Source organism: Dipodomys merriami, unplaced genomic scaffold (genome assembly GCF_024711535.1).
Source record: "Dipodomys merriami isolate MVZ:Mamm:240054 unplaced genomic scaffold, mDipMer1.0.p SCAF_346, whole genome shotgun sequence".
NCBI lineage: Eukaryota > Metazoa > Chordata > Mammalia > Rodentia > Heteromyidae > Dipodomys > Dipodomys merriami.
In genome coordinates this window covers 549,343-570,336 of record NW_027205004.1, presented here as the reverse complement: position 1 = coordinate 570,336, position 20,994 = coordinate 549,343, and the positions used below count along the sequence as shown (strand labels likewise).

Genomic DNA, 20,994 nt, shown 5'->3' with positions numbered 1-20,994 from the left:
TTTTTTTTTTTTTTTTTAAATAATATGAGAACCCTGTAAGAATCTATTTTGGACTTCATTTAACAAATGCTAATAAACACTATTTTAGCAAATTTCCTGAAAAAAGTTTGAAATAAATTGGACACAGTGTCAACTTTGTAAAAGGTGAAAGATTTATGCAATCTGAAGACAAACCAAAGAGTACAATGTCAACTTTGGATCAGGTCTCTTGGATATTGTCTATATGGATCATTCTTCAGGCATGAAGCTCTTTATTTTCGATGCCAGTCCTGGGGCTTGAACTCAGAGCCTGTGTGCTATCCCTGAGCTTCTTTTTCCTCACAAAGTTAGTACCCTACCACTTTGAGCTACAACTCTACTTCCAGCTTTGGGGTGATTATCTGGAGATTAGTCTCATGAATTTTCCTACCTGGGTTAACTTTGAATCCAGATCATCATTTCATGTCCTTACCCAGGCTTTATTTTTCTCTGTAGCATGTAGTTTCTGAAATTACTTATTCATTTCTTTACTTCTTCACTGTCTCTTCCACTAAACCGGGAGCTCACCACTGTGAGTCTAGCAAGTAGAATGGACTAGCGGATTAGCATATACTAGGAACTCAGTACCCACTTGTAAAATGAGAATGTCAATGGAGCGAATGAACAAACTGAAGGAAAGGTGTTGCCTCCAGGACTGAAAGCCACATACATCTCAGGTAAATGTCTGTGAACCTCTCCATTCAGTTATGGAAGGCTAATCCTCTTAATTAAAGCAACCTGAATTGTCCAGTTAATGAGATAGCTTTACATTTCCCAAAAGTTAACAAGAAAGAATCTTTTCACTGTGCAAAACTCTCAGCATCAAATCCTACCTAATGTTTTTAGGCTTTATGGTGCACATAATTTTAGCTACTTAAAAAGCCTATTTGGTAAGTAAACACAGTACTGGAGAAAGACCAAACAAAACCCATAATCTGTTCCATGTCAAGGGTTCATGCAGCGAACTCAGGGTGGCCTAGCCCCTCCAGCTGGTGTCAGCATCCAGACAGCTGTGTAATGTTGTCTTTCTGCACTAACATCATGAGTGTGTTTCCATGGGAATATACTGGAGCCTCTCTTCCCTTAGGATTGATCTGCACAGTTCAGATGAAAAAGACTGCTGGATACTCCATGTCTTAGTGATTTGTTGGCCTTATATCACCATTTATAAAAGATGAATTAGGCAACTCAACAGACCACTCTTAAAATTCTGTTTTACCCTGTCCTGGCAAACGTGTCTTTAATCTTCTTACTTAGGTTCAAATAGATTTAAGTGGCTCTAAGTGGTTCTTACTGAACAGGGTGTGGGTGCTGATTGATTCTGTTGCAACAGACCCTTGAGCTGTATCTGCTTATGACAGGATAGCTAGTGGACCTGTCAGCGTTTCACTTACGGTCCCCACTGCTGGTCGATGTCTGCTCCTCTCTGAGCAAGAACTGGAATGGCTTCATGGTGCTTATTCACAACAGCCACAGTAATAGCGGGCCGGCCTTCGTTATCACTGCAGTTGGGGTCTGCTCCCTGAAGGACATGGAAAGGGAGGAACAAACACACTACAAAATCCTGAACTCAGCGTTTTCTCACTGCCATCCTACTAAGTATAACAGGTGTTCTGTTAAAGAAATAGTGGAACTAAAGTTGACCTCAAGACCCAATTTGGACATAGCTGGGAAGACTTCCATCTGGCTTGGTTTGGAAAACAGGCTGAAGGTCAAATGGGGTCATGGACCAGGAGTTTTGTCCGGTCTCATGCATGTTACTTGGGCTTATATGCATTTGCCTATTATCATTGTTGTAAAAACTAGCAATAGTGAGTCTAAAGCTTTTGAATAGCCAATTATTCTCAAGCAGGTCAATCCACAGGCACCAGGTAGAATGACAGGCTGAACTAGGTAGAGCAGTCACACTCACTTCATCTAGCAGCTGTTCAAGCACAGAGACTCTTCCTTCTCCTGTAGGGCCGACTTCCTCCAGCAGGAGTCTGTTTTCAGGCTGCAGGATTACACAATGTGGTCATTCCCACTCCCTCTGAGTATCTGTACTATTTGCGTCCCAGGCCTCACACTCAAGCAATGCTCCTTTTTCGAGCTTAGCAGTAACATTCCCAGTTGAGTTCAAGCCACATGGATGGGGGAATCTGAGTGTGAGTGTATGTGAGTGTGTAAGAGAGAGACTGTGTGTGCACACACATACATAGTTTTTAACACCCAGCAGCATAAACATTTGTATCTAATATTAAGGACACTGCACTGACATTAATTTGTATTATTAAGGGCAGAAGTGCAATGAGAAACCTCACAAAAGCAAAGAAACTCCACACTACTTTTATTAGAAGAAAAGCAGCCAGATGAATTTACTTTATTTTTTTCTCTGTGTGTGTGTGTGTGTGTGTGTGTGTGTGTGTGTAGTAGGCAATTGAGCCTAGAGTCACACACACACACACACACACACACACACACACACACACACGACAGGTGCTCTATCACCGAATAACACTGCAGCTTTTCTTTAAAATAATTTTTTGAGACAGAGTCTTGCTAGATTGCCCAGGCTCGCCTTGTGGTCCTGCCTCAGCCTCCCAAGTGTTATGGGGATGCACCACAGCTTCCAGCTACTCTGCATGGTTTATAAACTCTTCAACTTTATATAAAACCATCGGGGAAATGGGTGAATTAATTGTTTAGAAAAAAAAACACAGCTTTCATGTATCATCAGAAATCAGAAGAATCTTTTATATTTTCAAAATGCTATAAAATGCATTTTATATATGAAGAAGACTGAAGGAAATAAGCCAATACATATTTCTGTCTCCGTCCCATGGATGATTATGGTGGTCATCTTGTATGTGAAGTGGAAATAAAACCCACATCTTGTCTGGTAGTAGTAGCTCATGCTTATAGTTCTAGCTATTTGGAAAGCTGAGATATGGAGGATCAGGGTTCAAAGCCACCCTGGAGAGTTTGTGAGACTCCATCTCCAAAATGACCAGCAAAAAAAAAGCTGAGCTGGAGATATGTCTCCTGTGGTAGAGTGCCATCTGAGCAAGCAAATTAAGGTTCAGGCAAATAAAACAAAGAACAAAAACAAACACTGCTCCCTGGGACTCTAAGCCTTTCAGAAGACACTGGGCCCAGGCTGTCACCTTCACTTCCCCACCCCCATCTCTCTGCTGAGTACTTTCGAGCAGGGTTCTCTAATCAATAAACCCTCAGGGGGTATCTGGAGAGATATTTATGTTTATACTAAATTCTAGTCCTTAAGGAAAAATGCACTAGAATATTAGCATTAAGAGGCATGAGCGACTTGGTCATTTCTCACTTTTTTTTTTTTTTTTTTGGGTCTGGTCGTGGGGCCTGAACTCTGGGCCTGGGCGCTGTCCCTCAGCTCTTCAGCTCAAGGCTAGCGCTCTACCACTTGAGCCACAGCGCCACTTCCGGCTTTTTTCTTTTTGCTTATGTGGTGCTGAGGAATCGAACCCAGGGCCTCAGGTATGCAAGGCAAGTGCTCTACCACTGAACCACCTTCCCAGCCCCATTTTTCACTTTTTTTTCAAACACTTAGAAACATGTTTGGGATATGTGTGCTCAAAAGTTAACACTATATTAATGAATGGGTGTTACTGTGTTTCTCATACTTAGCCCTTAAAAGCAAATGAGAGAGTAGAGGTATACAGCAGTGGGACATCAGGTCACTTACAGAGGAGGGTAGAATCTCTGAAGTTGTAGACTGTTAAGTTTGGATAACTCTAATACTTCTCTAACACTCATTTCAATATTTCAAATGGGGAGGTGGAGAGTACAAGGAATCATAAGCAACTGGATTTTAAAGAATTTTGAAGTCTTTGTCCAAATGACCAGGGTTGACTACATGCAAAGCACATATTGGGAAAACCAAAACAAAGTCTTGTCTTTGGAGAAATTTCAGTGTAAGCGAGGTGGCCAATGAGTGCATTGCTGAGGAAGTTCAAGAGTCTGGGGGAAGCAAGGATGGAGAAATGATACCACATGTGCCCATCTCCACGTGGGGCTAGGCTCAGGCTTTGGGGCTTATTGCTAATCACAGCTGGATTCTGTGCTGCAGCCAAAAAGAGCCAATCAAAAGGCAAAGTGGAACCAGTGGTTCACATCTGTAATCCTAGCTACTCAGGAGGCTGAGATCTGAGGATCATGGTTCAAAGCCAGTCTGGGTAGAGAAGTCCATGAGATGCTTATCTCCAATAAACTACTCAGAAAAAGCCAGAAGTGGTGCTGTGGCTCAAGTGGTAGAGTGCTAGCATTGAGTAAAAGAAGCCCAGGGACAGAGCCCAGGCCTAGAGTTCAAGCCCCAGGACCGGCAATAAAAGAAAAAAGAAAGAAAAAAAAAAAGCAAAGTTGAGGGTACTATAGTCGATCAGTCTTTTTCTCCAGAGTTCCCTTGGGAATTAAACAAATTTTAAAAAATTGGGGGGGGGGAATGGGAGGGCAGGGATAGTAAGGGGAAACAAAGGAGGAGACAACAATGCTGGATAAGAAATGTATTCCATGAAAGTGGCGCTGTGGCTCAAGTGGTAGAGTGCTCACCTTGAGCTGAAGAGCTGAGGGACAGTGCCCAAGCCCATAGTTCAAGCCCCACGACCAACTAAAAAAATAAAAAAAACAGAAATGTATTCCTGGGCTGGGAAGGTGGCTCAGTGGTAGAGCGCTTGCCTTGCATGCATGAGGCCCTGGGTTCAATTTCTCAGCACCACATAAGCAAAAAGAAAAAAGCCAGAAGTGGTGCTGTGACTCAAGTGGTAGAGTGCTAGCCTTGAGCTGAAGAGCTGAGGGACAGTGCGCAGGCCCACAGTTCAGGCCCATGACCAGCCCCAAAATAAAAATGTATTCCTTACCTTGCTCATGTAATTGTAACCCCTCTGTATGGTATTTTCACTAGCCATAAGAAACGCTGACAGAGTCCCTATTATTTTGAGGAATTCCAGTAAGATGATAGTAGACAAAATCTGACAGGAAAAGCAAAGCAATTCCAGCTGCACAAACAGGTCTATGTGGTTTCAAGTGGAGCCCTGCAGAAGCTGAAAGTTAATTAGTAAGGAAAGCAGATGTTGGCTGCAGACTGAGCCCAGGTGTATGTTATTGTGAGGAGCTGAGATAGCTGTTTCCTCTCTCCTTCTATCTCTTATGAAAATGGCAGAAGATTGCACTCTTAAACTCTGACAACTGCTTTCTTGAATGCACCTGATTTGTCCAATAAATACTTCCATTAGGAGAAGGGCACAGCTCAGATCGCCACAACAGAAAGAGGGGTGGGTGTGGAGGGCAAGGGAGGAAAGATAGTCCCACTAAGGACTGAAATACACAAAAGCACATCACATTCCCAACATCTTCCAAGTAGAGAAAAGACCTTCTTCACTGACCTTACAGGAGACCCTAACACTTTCTCCCATCCCCTTCCCAACAGCTCCAGGGAAACCAGTCTCACAAAATAACCTACACATGGACTTCAACCCACATACTCACGTTGGGTTCCCATGCCATGCACTGGTTTTACTCTTTTTTTTTTGTGCCAATCCTGGAGCTTGAACTCATGGCCTTGGCACTGTCCCTGAGCTCCTCTTCCTCAAGGCTACCACTCTACCACTTGAGCCACAGCAACACCCCCCTTTTTCTATGTATGTGGTACTGTGGAATCAAGCCTAGGGTTTCAGACATGGTAGGCAAGCACTCTACTACTAGAACACATTCCCAGCCCTATGCTGTTATTTTTAAAAGAGCAGGAAATAAGGAAGTGTTAAGGAAGTATTCTGTTCAAAGTGTCAAAATAAACATTAAAATAACAGAACTACAGAGACTAAGAAATACACATACTACAAGCTGTTCTTTCCTTTTGTGAAATTTCTTGGTCTTGGGATTCCTCATCCTCTTGATCCTTTCCGAGGTGTCTGATGTACACTGGCTGTAGTCACTCACTGAAATGACAAAGAGTTGTAGACCAAAATGACCAACTCCTCTCCACTCCCTTCATGTAAGATGCCACTTATACTGTCATGCCCCTTAAAAGTCAGAAAGATGAAATGGATTGTATGCAAATTTCCATCTTAGTAAACCTGGCAAGAGTGACCCCTGAAGCCACCCTACCTCCCTGTCTAGGAAACAGAGGATGAATAGAAGGGAGGGAAATAGAAGAGACTTCAGTTTGGGAGCTGAAAATAATATAGACCCCTCACCCTACCTCCAAAAAATGAATCTCCAAACCCTATGAAGGATTTCAAAAGTCTCACCATGATTTCAGAAAAGGAAGATAAATAAAATGGCTGAAACATGGGCTGGGAAGGTGGCTCAGTGGTAGAGCGCTTGCCTTGCAATGCATGAGGCCCTGGGTTCGATTCCTCAGCACCACATAAGCAAAAAGAAAAAAGCCGGAAGTGGCGCTGTGGCTCAAGTGGTAGAGTGCTAGCCTTGAGCTGAAGAGCTGAGGGACAGCGCCCAGGCCCAGAGTTCAGGCCCCACGACCGGACCCCCCCCCAAAAAAAATGGCTGAAACATAACAGTAATCTTTGTGATGGGGCTGGAAATTTTTATGTGAGTCCCTGCCATACTTGCCAAAACACTGTGCTCCTGGTCATTGTTGTAACGTCCCCAGGAAAGAACGACTCACCCAGGCTGGACCTGCTGCCGTACAGCCCATTACCGCCCTCAGCGACACTGCTCAGAAAGTGGTCGCTGAGCTCCACAGCTTTGTTCAGATACAGGTTCTGGGCAATGCAAAAATTCAGGTACCAGGAATGAGGAGGCTGCTGTGTCCCGACAGAAAGAATGATCTACCTTGTTAACCTTACTTCTATTTGTTAGTGCTTGCTCCCTTTACCCAGAGAGTTGAGCCTGCGTAAAGCCAAGACATCCTTCTATACCCTTCCTCACTTTCCCTCCCAGGCTGAGTCATCCATTTTTGCCTCTTCATCAACCCCTCAGTGGGACCTGCCTGTTCTCCATCACTATCTCCTCTCATTGGGCCCCTGTTCTCACAAGGGACTATTTCAATACATCCCAAGATGCTTCTACCAGTCAGGGTTAAAAGTAAATGTGTCCTTCCCCCATAGAAATGCCTTAAGCATCTTGGGGACTGTGGAAGTATGATGGGAGGCTTAAGGCTGCTGGTTGATTCCTGATTCTGTCACTTACTAGTTTAGTGGCCTTGGAAGAAGCAAGTTACTTCTCTGAACGTATTTCCTCACTTAGAAAGCTGAAATACTATATGTACTTTAAAGGGACATAATAAATGTTAGTTCTCTCCTTTTCTTTGCCTTCCTTTCCTGTCTTTTCTGTCTAGTAATTATCCTTTTGCCTATTCTGACTTGTCCAATGAAACTAAGGTTACTGATATGGGTCAGTTAATATCTATTAATGCACTTATAGGCTCTGGGTTAATGCTCTAGTCCTTATATAAAAGGAGTCTTGGTTACAAAGCTTAGTTTAAAAAGCAAATGGGCAAACATGTATATATGTCATTCTTTCTCCAAGTCAGTTATATCAAGATATGTCACAAGACTTAAATGAGTATGAATAAGCCAGACGACACGACTTTGCACAGATGATAATTCCTGCTCTTAACTATATCTTTCTATATCCAAAAGCTGACTTCTCTGAGATTAAACTCAAGTATTTAAGTGATTTTATGAAATTGTTGCCTACCATCAATATTTAGAACTTCTTTTCTATAGATTACACAGAAGCATTCCTATAAATTATATGCCACGATATACTAATTCAAAAGGTTAATATTAATTCTAAAGGTTTACTTACCTTGTTAGAGACTTGAATATAATTCAGCCTGATGCTAACTTCACAGCCATCCTCATGGACAGTAGCAGAGATGAGCTTTTAAAGGAATTTAAAAGGAAATCTTAACTGTGGGTGTGGGACTCTAGGCTTACTGCCTTGAGCAATGATCTAGAAATTTCAAGGTGTCAAATTTAAGTTCAATCAGATAAGTTTTAACACAAAATAATTTAATGAAAGAAAAACTGAAGTACAAAAACGAGATATGAGTAGAAAACAGAGAGTAAAATGGTAGATCCAAATCCTGCTATATCAATAATTGCATTAATTATAAATAAATACTTTAAAGGGCACAGATTTTTAGACTGTACCCTTTGATTAAAGGAAAGAAAGCAAGATCTAAATTTATACTTGCTTCAAGAGGCACACTTTAATTAAAATATATGATTGGATGTGATCACCTTGGAAAAGGTACTGTGGTGGTTGGGGGGATGCAGTATAGAGCCCTGGTAATTAAAATAATTCACAGTTGAGAAGATTTCTCTGTAAGTAGCAGAAAAAATTAGATTAAAACAGGGGGCAGGAAATGTTTTTGTGAAATGGTACAATAATTTTAGGTCCTAAGGGCCATAAATTCTGTATTATGAATACTTAACATTGCATTGTAGCACAAAGTAGCCACAGATAACATGTAAAAGAATGCATGTAAGTCTGATCCAATAAAGCTTTATTTTAAAATTGAGTAACAAGCCATATTTGTTCCACATGTCATAGTTTGCAGACCCATGGATTAGTTTATTAGTATTTTTTAAATCCTAATATCGTTTATTAAAGGAAATTGTGAGAAGTTCTTGAAAATGAGGCACTGTGATAGTTTAAGGCAAAACCTTGAAGGAAGCCTGATTACCAAAGACATTCTTTTTTTTTGGGGGGGGTCCATTGTGGGGCCTGAACTCTGGGCCTGGGCGCTGTCCCTCAACTCTTCAGCTCAAGGCTAGTGCTCTACCACTTGAGCCACAGCGCCACTTCTGGCTTTTTTCCTTTTTGCTTATGTGGTGCTGAAGAATCAAACCCAGGGCCTCATTCATGCAAGGCAAGCGCTCTAGCACTGAGCCACCTTCCCAGCCCCTACCAAAGACATTCTAAAGGAGAAATTTCATCTTACCCACCTTTCCCATCCTGGGTTCAGCGATCAAGGCCCGGAATTCAGGGTTGTTCTGAGCGTAAGATCTGAGGTGAGCAGAGATGTGATCCAACTGTTTCCTCCAGTATCCTAAAAAAAAAAAAAAATAGAGAAATCCAGCTATATGGATATTTCTTCTGAGACTAAGGACATGTGGAATATACATTCTCAGTGAATTTTTTTTTGGCTGGTCATGGGGCCTGAACTCTGGGCTTGGGCTCTGTCCTTAGCTCTTCAGCTCAAGGCTAGCACTCTACCACTTGAGCCATAGCACCACTTCCGGCTTTTTTCTGCTTATGTGGTGCTGAGGAATCGAACCCAGGGCCTCATGCATGCAAGGCAAGCACTTTACCACTGAGCACCTTCCCAGCCCAAGTTATTTTCATCATGATCATTTTCCCTATGAACATCAGTGGTACACGAATAAATTTCATTCCCCTGCTGGCTTCAGAAAACAGATGATTGATCATGGAATATTACAAAATTTCAAAAGAATATCTTTTGATTGTCACACATGAAGACAAAGTCATATAAAATAGGTTTCTTTTCAGTTTCTTTTATGAACCTCTCCACTGATTTTCATAGTGCTTCCACTAGTTTGCATCCTCATGAAAGGTGAATTCTGAGAGTTCCTTTCTCCCTGCATCTTCACCAGCATTTATTTATTTATTTATTTGAACTCAGGACCTGAGCAATGTCCTGGAGTTTCTTTTGCTCAAGGCAAGTTACTCTACCACTTTAGCCACTTCCAGTTTTCTGGTGGTTTGTTGGAGATAAGAGTTTTACAGGGCTGGGAAAGTGGCTCAGTGGTACAGTGCTTTCCTTGCATGCATGAGGCCCTGGGTTCGAATCATCAGTACCACATAAGCAGAAAAAGCTGGAAGTGGTGCCGTGGCTCAAGTGGTAGAGCACTAGCCTTGAGCTGAAGAGCTGGGGACAGCACCCAGGACCCACGACCAACGACAAAAAAAAAAAAAGTTTCACAGACTTTCCTGCCTGGGCTGGCTTTGAACTGTGATCCTCAGTTCTCAGCCTCCTGAGTAGCTAGGATTACAGGCGTGAGCCACTGGCGCCTGGCCTCCTTCTCTCTTTTTCTTTTCTTTTCTTTTCCTCTCTCTCCTCTCTCTCCTCTCTCTCTCTCTCTCTCTCTCTCTCTCTCTCTCTCTCTCTCTCTCTCTCTCTCTCTCTCTCTCTCTCTCTCTCTCTCTCTCTCTCTCTCTCTTTCTGTTGGTTGTGGGGCTTGAACTTAGGCACTCCACCACTTGGAGTCACAGATCCACTTCTAGTTTTTGAGTGGTTAATTGGAGACAAGCATCTCACAGGGACTTTTCTGCCCAGGCTGGCTTTGAACTGCGATCCTCAGATCTCAGCCTTCACTGGCATCTAACAGTTGTTTCTTTTGATGTGCAAAACCTTTTTGATTTGATATAGTCCTGTTAGTCAATTCTTGCTCTTATTTGCTGGGCAACTGAGTCTTATTCAGAACATAATGACCTGGGCCTATATCTTCCAGAGTTTCCCCTAGAGTTTCATATCTTTTATTTAAATATTTGATTTACAGTTGATTCTATGCAAGATGATAGGGATCTCATTTCAGTTTCCTATATGTAGATGATCTATTGTTTTCCAGTACCATTTTTGAAGAGGCTGTCTTTTCTCCAATGTATGATTTTGTGGTTCATTAAAAAAATTAGTTGTAGCTGTACAATTTGATTTCTAGGTAGTCTCTGTAGTATAATTTGAAGCACTGTATTGCAATGCCTCCAGCCTTGCTATTTTAGTTCGGGGTCTTTTATGCTCCCACTTGGATTTTTTTATTTTTATATTTTTGTGAAGAATGACATTGGGATCTTGACTGATATTAAACAGAGTCCATAGATAGCTTCTGGTAGTAGGACAATTTTCATTATATTAATTCTACCAATCTGTAAGCATGGAAAGTCTATCTTTATGATGTCTTCTTTAGTGTCTTCTCCAAGTTTTTAATGGTTTTCATTGTAAAAGTTTTCCACCTCCGGTTAAGGTTATACCTAGGTATTTTGTTTATTAATACACATATGAATGCACGTGTATGTATGTATGTGTGTATTGTGAATGGGATTGTTTTCTTCACTTGTCTTTTATATATATATATATATATATATATATATATATATATATATATTATTGTGAAAATACTGTACAGAGGGGTTACAATTACATGGGCAAGATAATGAGTACATTTCTTATCAAGCATTGTAGCCTCCTCCTTTGTTTCCCCTTCCCATCCCATCCTTGCCCCCACCCCCCTACTTATTTGTTTTTTGTTGTTGTTGTTTTGGTCGTGGGGCTTGAACTCTGATCTCTGAGCCTGGGCGCTGTCCCTCAGCTCTTCAGCTCAAGGCTTGCGCTCTACCACTTGAGCCACAGCGCCACTTCCGGCTTTTTTCTTTTTGCTTATGTGGTGCTGAGGAATCGAACCCAGGGCCTCATGCATGCAAGGCAAGCACTCTACCACTGAGCCACCTTCCCAGCCCCTCCTTCTGACTTTTTCTGTTTATGTAGTTCTGAGGAATTGAACCCAGGGCTTACATGCTAGGTAAGCACTCTACCACTAAACCACATTCCTGCTTGGAAGTATACTAATTGAGAATGTTTATACTTACGGTCATCAAAGAGATTGACCCATAATTCAAAAATATTGTTGTTTATGTCCTTGTCCAGTTTTGGAATGAATACAAAACTGGCTTCATAGTTGAGTTCAAAATATCTGAATGAATTCATTGGTGAATCCATTGGTTCCTTTGCTTTTCTTTTTGGAAGATTTTTAAATTAATGCTCCAATTTCATTGCTCATTATGGACCTATCGAAGTGGCTTTTTTTTTTTTTATCATCCTGGTTCAATTTTGGTAGGTCAAATTATCTAGAAATTTATCCTGTTCTTCTATACTTTTCCATTTGAAATAGACTATGACAAGATCCTAAGAGGCCAGCCACAAGAACTACAGAGTATGAAATCGCTAGAATCAGCAAATCCATGGACAGACTGTACATTAGTGGTTGCTGGGCACTCAGAGAGGGAATGTAGACAGTAGCTACCTGACGAGCATGGGGTTTACATTTGGGATATCGAATTGTACATTTTAAAATAGTAAATTGGTAATTTTATGTTATCTAAATTTTACCCCAATAAAACTGTGATAATAGGTGGATGTAGATATCACACCTCTGTAATCCCAGTTACTGAGGAGCCAAAGATCAGGAGGGATGTGGTTCAGGGACAGCCCACATAAAAATTTAGACACAAGCCAGGCGCTGGTGGCTCACACCTGTAATCCTAGTACTCAGGAGGCTGAGATCTGAGGATCGCGGTTCAAAGCCAGCCCGGGCAGGAGAGACCATGAGACTCCTATCTCCAATAAACCACCAGAAAACCAGAAGTGGTGCTGTAGCTCAAGTGGTAGAGCACTCGCTTTGAGCTGAAGAGCTAAGGGACAGCGCCCAGACCCAGAGTTCAAACCCCACGACCGACAAAAAAAAAAAAAAAAATTTAGACACAAGCTGGGTGCTGGTGGCACATGCCTGTAAGCCTAGTTCTCAGGAAGATGAGATCTGAGGATCACGGTTTGAAGCCAGCCTGGGAAGGAACGTATGTGTGACTCTTATCCCCTTAACTACCAAAAAGATGCCAGAAGTAGAGCTGTGGCTCAAGTGGTAGAGTGCTTAAGCAAAAAAAAGTTCAGGGATAATGCCTAGTCCTTGAGTTCAAGCCCCAAGATCAGTGCACACAGAAAATTTAGGGATAATGCCGGGCGCCAGTGGCTCATGCCTGTAATCCTAGCTACACAGGAGGCTGAGATATGAGGATCATGGTTCAAAGCCAGCCTGGGCAGGAAAGCCCGTGAGACTCTTATCTCCAATAAAACCACTAGAAAACCGGAAGTGGCTCTGTGGCTCAGGCAGTAGAGAGCTTGCCTTGAGCTGAACTGCTGAGGGGCAGTGCCCAAGCCCAGAGTTCAAGCCCCACGACCAAAAAAAAAAAAAAAGAAAGAAAGAAAGAAAAAAAAGAAAATTTAGGGATACCCCATCTCAACAAACAAGTTAGGTATGGTAAAACGTGTGTCAATTGTAGAGCATCTACTTCTGAGTGAAAGGCTTAGTTAAAAATAAAGTAATAGGGGGCTGGGAAGGTGGTTCAGTGGTAGAGCGCTTAATTCCTCAGCACCACATAAGCAAAAAGAAAAAAGCCGGAAGTGGCGCTGTGGCTCAAGTGGTAGAGTGCTAGCCTTGAGCTGAAGAGCTGAGGGACAGCGCCCAGGCCCAGAGTTCAGGCTCCACGACCGGACCCAAAAAATAAAATAAAATAAAATAAAGTAATAATGTCAGATGACAATAGTGATGAAGACTTACAATGTGTTTACACAATTGAAGGAATCCATGTATGCATGGATTATTAATCAGAATAACACCTTCTAATTTGATTGATGAACTAAATAGCAGGGCACTGAGTCCAAATCACTACTAATCATACAGGGAAACTACTTCAAAAAATCAAGGAACTTCAAGAGAAAAGATGAGATGCTCTTCCAGAGAAAGGATGTTTTCTGTCCCCTCACCTCTTCCTGGGCTGATGGCTGTGATGATGGGTTTGTGGTCATTCATCTTCTCCAGCCTCTGCTTGTGAGATGCCATTTCCAGTTCCTTCTGTGCAAGCAGCTTGCCAGATGGGTAGAACAGGCCAGCAGTTTGTGTGCCCGTGTTCTTCCTGGTCCCATCATGAGATATGGGGACATTTAGAGATTGCCAGGCAGGTCGAGGCTATCAACAAGGCAGAAAACATTTTAAAATAGAATATGAAGGAATTAATCTTCCAGTTCCCTCTTACTCATTGAAAACAATTTTAGCTGGGCACTGGTGGCTCACACCTGTAATTATAGCTGCTCAGGAGGCTGAAACCTGAGCATTGTGGTTCAAAGCCAGGCTGGATTGAAAAGTCCACGAGACTCTTATATCCAATTAACTACCAGAAAACCAGAAATGGTGGTGTGGCTTAAAATGGTGACACATTAACCTTGAGCAGAAGAGCTCAGGGACAGCAAGCACCCAGGCCCCAAGTTCAAGCCTTATGACTGAGAAAAAAATTTAATCAGGGAAATGTATCTGTTAGCCCAATGAGCTTCATTCCCATAGCTTAACATGCTTCTTCTCCTTCCTATAGCTTAGCATGCTCCTTTGCTAGGCAACTCTAGGACCATTTAGTAAAGGCATATCTCTGATACATTCTCCACATCTAAACACAGAAACCGAAAAAGTCAACATATAAGGTTGTGTAAGCTACATACTGCACAATGTCATTTCATTTAAGGAGCATTATTTACACAGTAAGCAATTATATCTGTATACTTATTTGGCTATAGAAGAAAATGTCAAAGAAGTTTCATACATTACAATCAATTTCCAACAGGTGGCAGTCAAGTGTTTTGAGAAAAGAACACCTTTGTCTCATTGACACAGCCTTACATAAAGGCTGGTGGTAGTCCCACAAGTATTCTCATCTTGGTTAAGAAAGCCATGGACTCTACAACTGTGTGCCAAGTGCTGAATACTTGCACTTTCTTGAGTAATTACCACTCTTCAATATCTTGTAATAGTGGGATAAGAAGAAACCTCTGACTTAGATAAACTCACAAAGCTAACAGGAAACTGGTTGTTTGACTATAAATGCTGGTGAAAATGACCACGTGAGATTTCTCTCACACACAGCTCAGATTTTTTTTTTTCTGTCCATCATGGGGCTTGAACTCTGGGCCTGGGTGCTGTCCCTCAGCTCTTCAGCTCGAGGCGAAAGCTCTACCCCTTGAGCCACAGTGCCACTTCCAGTTTTCTAGTGGTTTATTGGAGATAAGTCTCATGGACTTTGCTGCCCGGGCTGGCTTTGAACTGTGATCCTCAGATCTCAGCCTCCTGAGTAGCGAGGATTACAGGTGCGAGCCACCGGAACCTGGCACAGCTCAGATATTGTCAATGGCAAAAACAATCTGACATACTTAGTGCAAATTGTCTAAATAGAACAGAGTAGGGAATAAAGTTCCCAGAAAGATACAGGAAAAAAAAATCAAGAGAAGACCATTTTACCTACATATTAGAAGTTTATTTCTCCCTAGTGGCACTATGTCCATTACCTTGCCAATGCTTGCTATACCTTAGGCTACATTGGACAGGAGCCTATTTTAAGGTGTTGGATTATTCTGAAGAAATCATCCAAGAGTTTAAAACCTAAATTGATTGTATTACTTACCTGGTTGAAAGTCCATGTGAAAGGTAGAAGTCTGTTGGCTCTGTTCCCTGGATGGGCCCGCTGGGTAGTGAGCATAGATTCTTATTATATCCTATTCCCAGAAACCAATTCTTTCTTTTTTCAATTTAAGGATTTAATACCATTGTGCAAACAAGATTTTTAAAAGGCCAGTGAAAAGTGATCATGAACAACTGTATTTCCACAATTCCAGCTCCTTCCTACAACTATCTTCAGTTAGGCTGGCTGCATCAGTGTGCTGAGACTTTCTTCAGGATTTGGTTGACCTTGACCTCATTGAATTCCAAACAAAGAAATTCATATTCCTGTCCACCTTTCCCAAATTCCAGCTTTATTATGGCAACAGGGGTATGTATTTGTGCTGAGTGCCTCGTCTGAGACTTGCCATCAACTTTCCAGCCCAGGCCTCTAAGTCCATTGTCCCAACAGCTCTGGTTCTTAAGGTTCTCTTGGATTTTCATCTTGTGGCTCTTCCAAAACTTAGAGATGACAACAGCTTGGTCAGATGTGATCCCACCCTGCTTTTTGGTTTGAGCAGTAAAAAAATGCCTCAAGCTGGTTGAAATCCTTGTCTGCAGATGCAATAGACTTAAGAATCCCCTTCACCTTGGCCAGAAAGGGGTGGAACTCCTCAGGTGGCACATCCGGGTAGAACTGGCTCTGCAGCAGCTCCTCAGTGATGCTCAGGTGCCCGTGGAGGGCGTCCTGAGCCAGGCTGCTCAGAAGCCCACTCAGCGGCTTGATGCTCTTTAAGCTCGCTCACTATGCTTGGCGGAGGCCCCGCCCTCCAACCCAGAAACCAATTCTTACCACAGTGCAGGGCTCACCTCAGGAAAAGGGCCAGGTTCTCCAGCAACTAATGCCAGGCTGTTGTCCAAGCTGAGTCTTATCCTAGACTTCACATAAATGCCACAGGAGCCACAGAACCGGGCAGACAGATGATTGCTGGCCCCACATTTAGGGCAAACAGAGTGGCTAGCAGGAAGATTAAGCTAGAGGGCAGAAAAATGTTTTAGAATACTATTAAGAGTTCTAATTTACCCACCTAAATTCATAGCCAACAAAATAACATGCTCCTACTTCTGACCCAGCAACCCATCTGTTAGAATTTTTCTGATGGAGGGACAAGCTCTTATAGAGTATATACTATGACATTTCTTGTAGTACTGTGGTTTTAGAGGAAATAACTGGAAACAACCTAAGTGTCCAGCAATAGGGGATAGTCTAAATATACCATAGTATGAACATACAGACAATGGAATGTTATGAAGGGACTGGGAAGAATGAAAGCTTTACTAATGAGGTAGGTTGCTAGGCGGAAGGAACTGGAACAGGGTTCATCCTAAGCACCAGTTCATGCATAAGGGCACTGAACACCTGCAAAAAACATCTCAGAAACTGGGGGTGACTGAGATAGGGAGAGGAACTGTGGGGACTGAGATGCGAAGGGAGATAACGCTTCACTCTAAGCCTTTTTAGTATTTGCACTGCAATAGTAACTCAGACAAATTATTAACCAATAAATCTGAGCCTTCTGCTTAAAAGGTCAGCAAAGTAATCATTAAAAAAAATGCCAACGGCCAGTAAGTAAGCAAATAGGTCTAATATTGAAGGAATGGCAATCAAAATGTCACAGAGAGACATTCCCAATTATTTAAATTCTTAGATACAGAATTTTACAGGGCTATGGAAGAAGAGTCTGTGTCTCCCCTAGGCTGATGGTGATGCAGTAGTACAGAGGTTTTTTTGTTTGTTTTTGTTTTGTGGTTGGTTTGTTTTTGCCAGTCCTGAGGCTTGAACTCTGAGCCTACACGCTGTCCCTGAGTTTCTTTTGCTCAAAGCTACTGCTCTACCACTTGAGTCACGGTGCCACTTCCAGCTTTTGTTTGTTTGGTCGTTGAGCTTGAATTCTGGGCCTGAGAGCTGTCTTTGAGCTCTTCAGCTCAAGGCAAGCACTCTACCACTTAAGCCACAACACCACAGTTTTCTGGTGTTTTATTAGAGATAAGAGTCTCAAGGACTTTTGCTGCCCAGGCTGGCTTCAAACTGCAAGCCTCAGATCTCAGCCTCCTGAGTAGCTAGGATGACAGGTGTGACCCACTGGCACCTGGCTAGAGGTTTGGTTTTTAGGTATCACTAGAGTTCCACACCGGTGCCAGAAAGGATGCATCCCAGAGGTGCCAGCAACCTTACTGAGAACAGGAAATGATCTCCCCTTTCTAAGAAGGTGTGAGAAGGGCTTTATCTCCACTGTACATTGACAAGGGACAGATGGCATTTATAGGCAGGATCAATATCTGGATTCTCTAGGCCCACCCAAACAAAAAAAGGATTAAATCCATGAAACAATGTAAGGACTAAAACTATGATGCATTTAGCTAATTTATAAAGCAACTCAAACAACACCTATGCCTGTAATCCTAGCTACTCAGAAGGCTGAGATCTGAGGGTCATGGTTCAAAGCCAGCCCGGGCAGGAAAGTCTGTGAGACTCTTATCTCCAATTAACCACCAGAAAACTGGAAGTGGCACTGTGGCTCAAGTGGTAGAGCACTAGCCTTGAGCTGAAGAGCTGAGGGACAGCACCCAGGCCCAGAGTTCAAGCCCTACGACTGACAAAAAAAACAAAAACAAAAACTTTGCCTTCATGGAGATCACAGAAAGCCAATAAAACTGATGCCTTGAACCAGTTTTCAATAGTCCTCAATATCCATAATATCAGCAAATGTACTGTGGATTTACTAGGACAATATTAATGAGTACCTCTTAGATACCTAAGGTGACATGATAGGTTTAATCTCTATCCTTTGGGGTTCTGGTTTCCACAGGGAAATGTGGGTTTACTTTCTATTCTTTTTTTTTTTTTGTCAGTCGTGGGGCTTGAACTCTGGGCCTGGGCGCTGTCCCTGAGCTCTTCAGCTCAAGGTGAGTGCTCTACCACTTGAGCTACAGCGCCATTTCCAGTTTTCTAGTGGTTTATTGGAAAGTCTCATGGACTTTCTTGCCCAGGCTGGCTTTGAACCGCGATCCTCAGATCTTAGCCTCCTGAGTAGCTAGGATTATAGGTGTGAGCCACCAGTGCCCAGCTACTTTTTATTCTTGACACATGAAAAGAGTTATTTTATTTTGGAGAAAAAGGTGGACTCTACTGGGTTAATATATAAGAAAGACTGGAATCTTTGCTGCTGCTTCTTACTCACTGTTGCCTGGCAAGAGGTCTCAATTCCTAAATGGTGACGCAGTGATAGCTGCCTGGTAGTCTGCCCATTTTACAGGGGAGGTCCCAGGATTTGAATAGCCATCCAACTCGATAGCCTGCTTTTCTCCAGGACTCAATTTAGATCCATTAATATGAAAGCATCCTCACAAGCACGTAGGAATGCTTGGCATAGGATCAAGTTCTACTTGTCAGCTTCTTTCCCTTCCCATCTTTCTCTCCAGTAGATTTTGATTCTTCTAAAAAAAAGGATTGTGACTTCACATTCTCTTCTCAAATATAATACCAGGTTCCTTGGCACATAGGTGTCAGTCATTAAGATAGGACTGAGTCAATGACTGACTCAATTGATATTTGAATGTGTGTATTGCTGTATATTCTTGTGTCTTATTAAGAATGTGTTCTGGGCTGAGAATGTGGCTTAGTGGTAGAGTGCTTGCCTAGCAAGTATGAAGCCCTGACTTTGATTCCTCAGTACCACATAAACAGAAAAAAGTGGAAGTGGCATTGTGGCTCAAGTGGTAGAGTGCTAGCCTTGAGCAAAAGAACCTCAGGGATAATGCCCAGGCCCTGAGGTCAAGCCCCAGACTGGCAAAAAAAGAACGTATTCTAAGGACAATTTTCTCTCAGAGGTGCCCATTTTAGTTACTGAATTTGCCCTACTCTATCCTGTTTTGCTTCAGGGACTTGCAATTCTAAAACAAACTTTTCTAGACAGAAGTTACTAACCCCTAGAGACTGAGGAAGAGACATTTACACTACTTCTGTGTAATTAAGAGACTATTTGGGGCAATTCAAAAGAGAAAATCTTTGCAAACTTTTGGCTTCTCACTTTGCATTTCAATTATCTCATGTTAAAGTTTTGATAGAAATTCTGCCAAGCTCCATCCCTAAACACAAAGCCTTCACGTCTTTCCTAGAAATGTATCTTACTGTTCAAGTGGATTTTTAAAAATATGACATTGTTTAAAGAAAGAAAATTTATCTTACCCCATCATATTAATGCTGCTAAACAAAGAAAAGACATAAAACTATCAGATCGAATATCCATTTTTACTTCTATAGTGCTGTGGTAAATACTGTCATGCTAACATCTAAATTCTGATAAATTCAGATACAAGTACAACTTTTAAAACAAGTTCAATTTTGGTATAGTTCATTGAAAGATGAAACCCAGAAACAATTGTATCATTGACAGTTATTAAAATAAAGTCAGTTCAAATGATTTTACTGTTTGTATAAGAAGTTCAGAAAGCCTGAAGAGGGCTGGGTTGTAGCTCTGTGGAAGAACTTTTGTCCACCATGTGTGAGATTTGGGTTCAAGCCTCAACAATGCAAAGACAAAAAAATTTCCAGAAGGCCTGAGGAAGGGATGAGAAAAGAGATTGGACGGGGGTTAGGGGGTGGGAGGGTAGCGGAGGCCTGAAACAGAGTTTTGCTCTTCTAGCTCAGGCTGTCTTCAAACTCATAGTCTGCCTGCCTCAACCTCCCAAGAGCTAGGATTATAGGCATGTGCCACCACATCTAACTTAAAAAATAAGCCTTTTGCTTAGCAATTTACTTAAATATATCAACAAAATCATTCCAAGTGCCACTGTCTTCTATTTTATGTTTTCCTACTCCCACTAGTATTCACTCTGGTGCTTTGGAAAGTTGTATGGTATAATTTCATGATGGAAGAATGAAAGTAAAGTCTGAAACCACATTACCAGACAGACAAACCACTATAAACAAAAGATTACCTAACATTATATCAAATTTGATTTGGGAATATAGATGAGTAAATTCACTAGCTAATTAGTATGTTTTCATTCTCAGCTCTCAAAACAAATGTTATGTAACAGAAATAATCCTTTAGAAAACATCACAAATTTTCTTTCTGGTAATGATGGAGTAAGACTGTAATAAAATCTTCTTATAATATAAAGAAGTTTTGGAGAATTGATGGAAGCAGGTCAATCTAGTAAATATGCCTGGAAAGGAGGGAACTTCTAGACCTGGGGTGAATCTTATGCACTTCAGATGGTGCATAAGACATTGGGAACAAAAAGTACTGAAGCTGTCCTTAAGTGCTGTAATTTTCCCCTCACCTCTCATACACTTGTTTAAAGCAGGAATTAAAATGTTCTCATGGGGAGGGTTTATAGCTGTTACATAGGAATAGGTTATGCATACCTACAACATAAAGGATGATGGGGAGAGACATTAACTTACCTGGTACAGAAATCTCACAACTATAATTCAGTGTCTAATGAAATATATGATACAAAAATTGGACCAGATTCACAGTTCAAGGTATTTCACCCATGGTATCATTTTCCAACTTTTAAGTTTTCATTGGCAAGTACAATGTCTAATATATATATATATATATATATATATATATATATATATATACATATATATATATATATACATATATATATATATATATATTTGGATATATATATATATATATATATATATATATATATATATATATTTGGGCACATGAGCTGATGCATTGATACATTATGGAATTCTCCT

The 20,994-nt window shown here is 41.5% G+C and overlaps 1 protein-coding gene and 1 pseudogene across 3 annotated transcripts in view; both read right to left on the bottom strand.

The window, feature by feature from the left end:
• Positions 1-20,994, bottom strand: part of LOC138803698 (double zinc ribbon and ankyrin repeat-containing protein 1-like) — a 56,230-nt gene that overhangs the window by 7,187 nt on the left and 28,049 nt on the right. For all 3 annotated transcript variants that reach the window (XM_069987758.1, XM_069987759.1, XM_069987760.1), the window contains 8 exons: positions 16,080-16,244; positions 13,553-13,754; positions 8,943-9,046; positions 7,798-7,872; positions 6,653-6,749; positions 5,863-5,963; positions 1,931-2,011; positions 1,413-1,540 (listed from right to left, as the gene is read on the bottom strand). In XM_069987758.1, the coding sequence (XP_069843859.1) occupies positions 1,413-1,540; positions 1,931-2,011; positions 5,863-5,963; positions 6,653-6,749; positions 7,798-7,872; positions 8,943-9,046; positions 13,553-13,754; positions 16,080-16,244 (953 nt within the window). The remainder of the gene's footprint in view (positions 1-1,412; positions 1,541-1,930; positions 2,012-5,862; positions 5,964-6,652; positions 6,750-7,797; positions 7,873-8,942; positions 9,047-13,552; positions 13,755-16,079; positions 16,245-20,994) is intronic.
• LOC138803710 (COMM domain-containing protein 1 pseudogene) lies at positions 15,483-16,005 on the bottom strand (annotated as a pseudogene).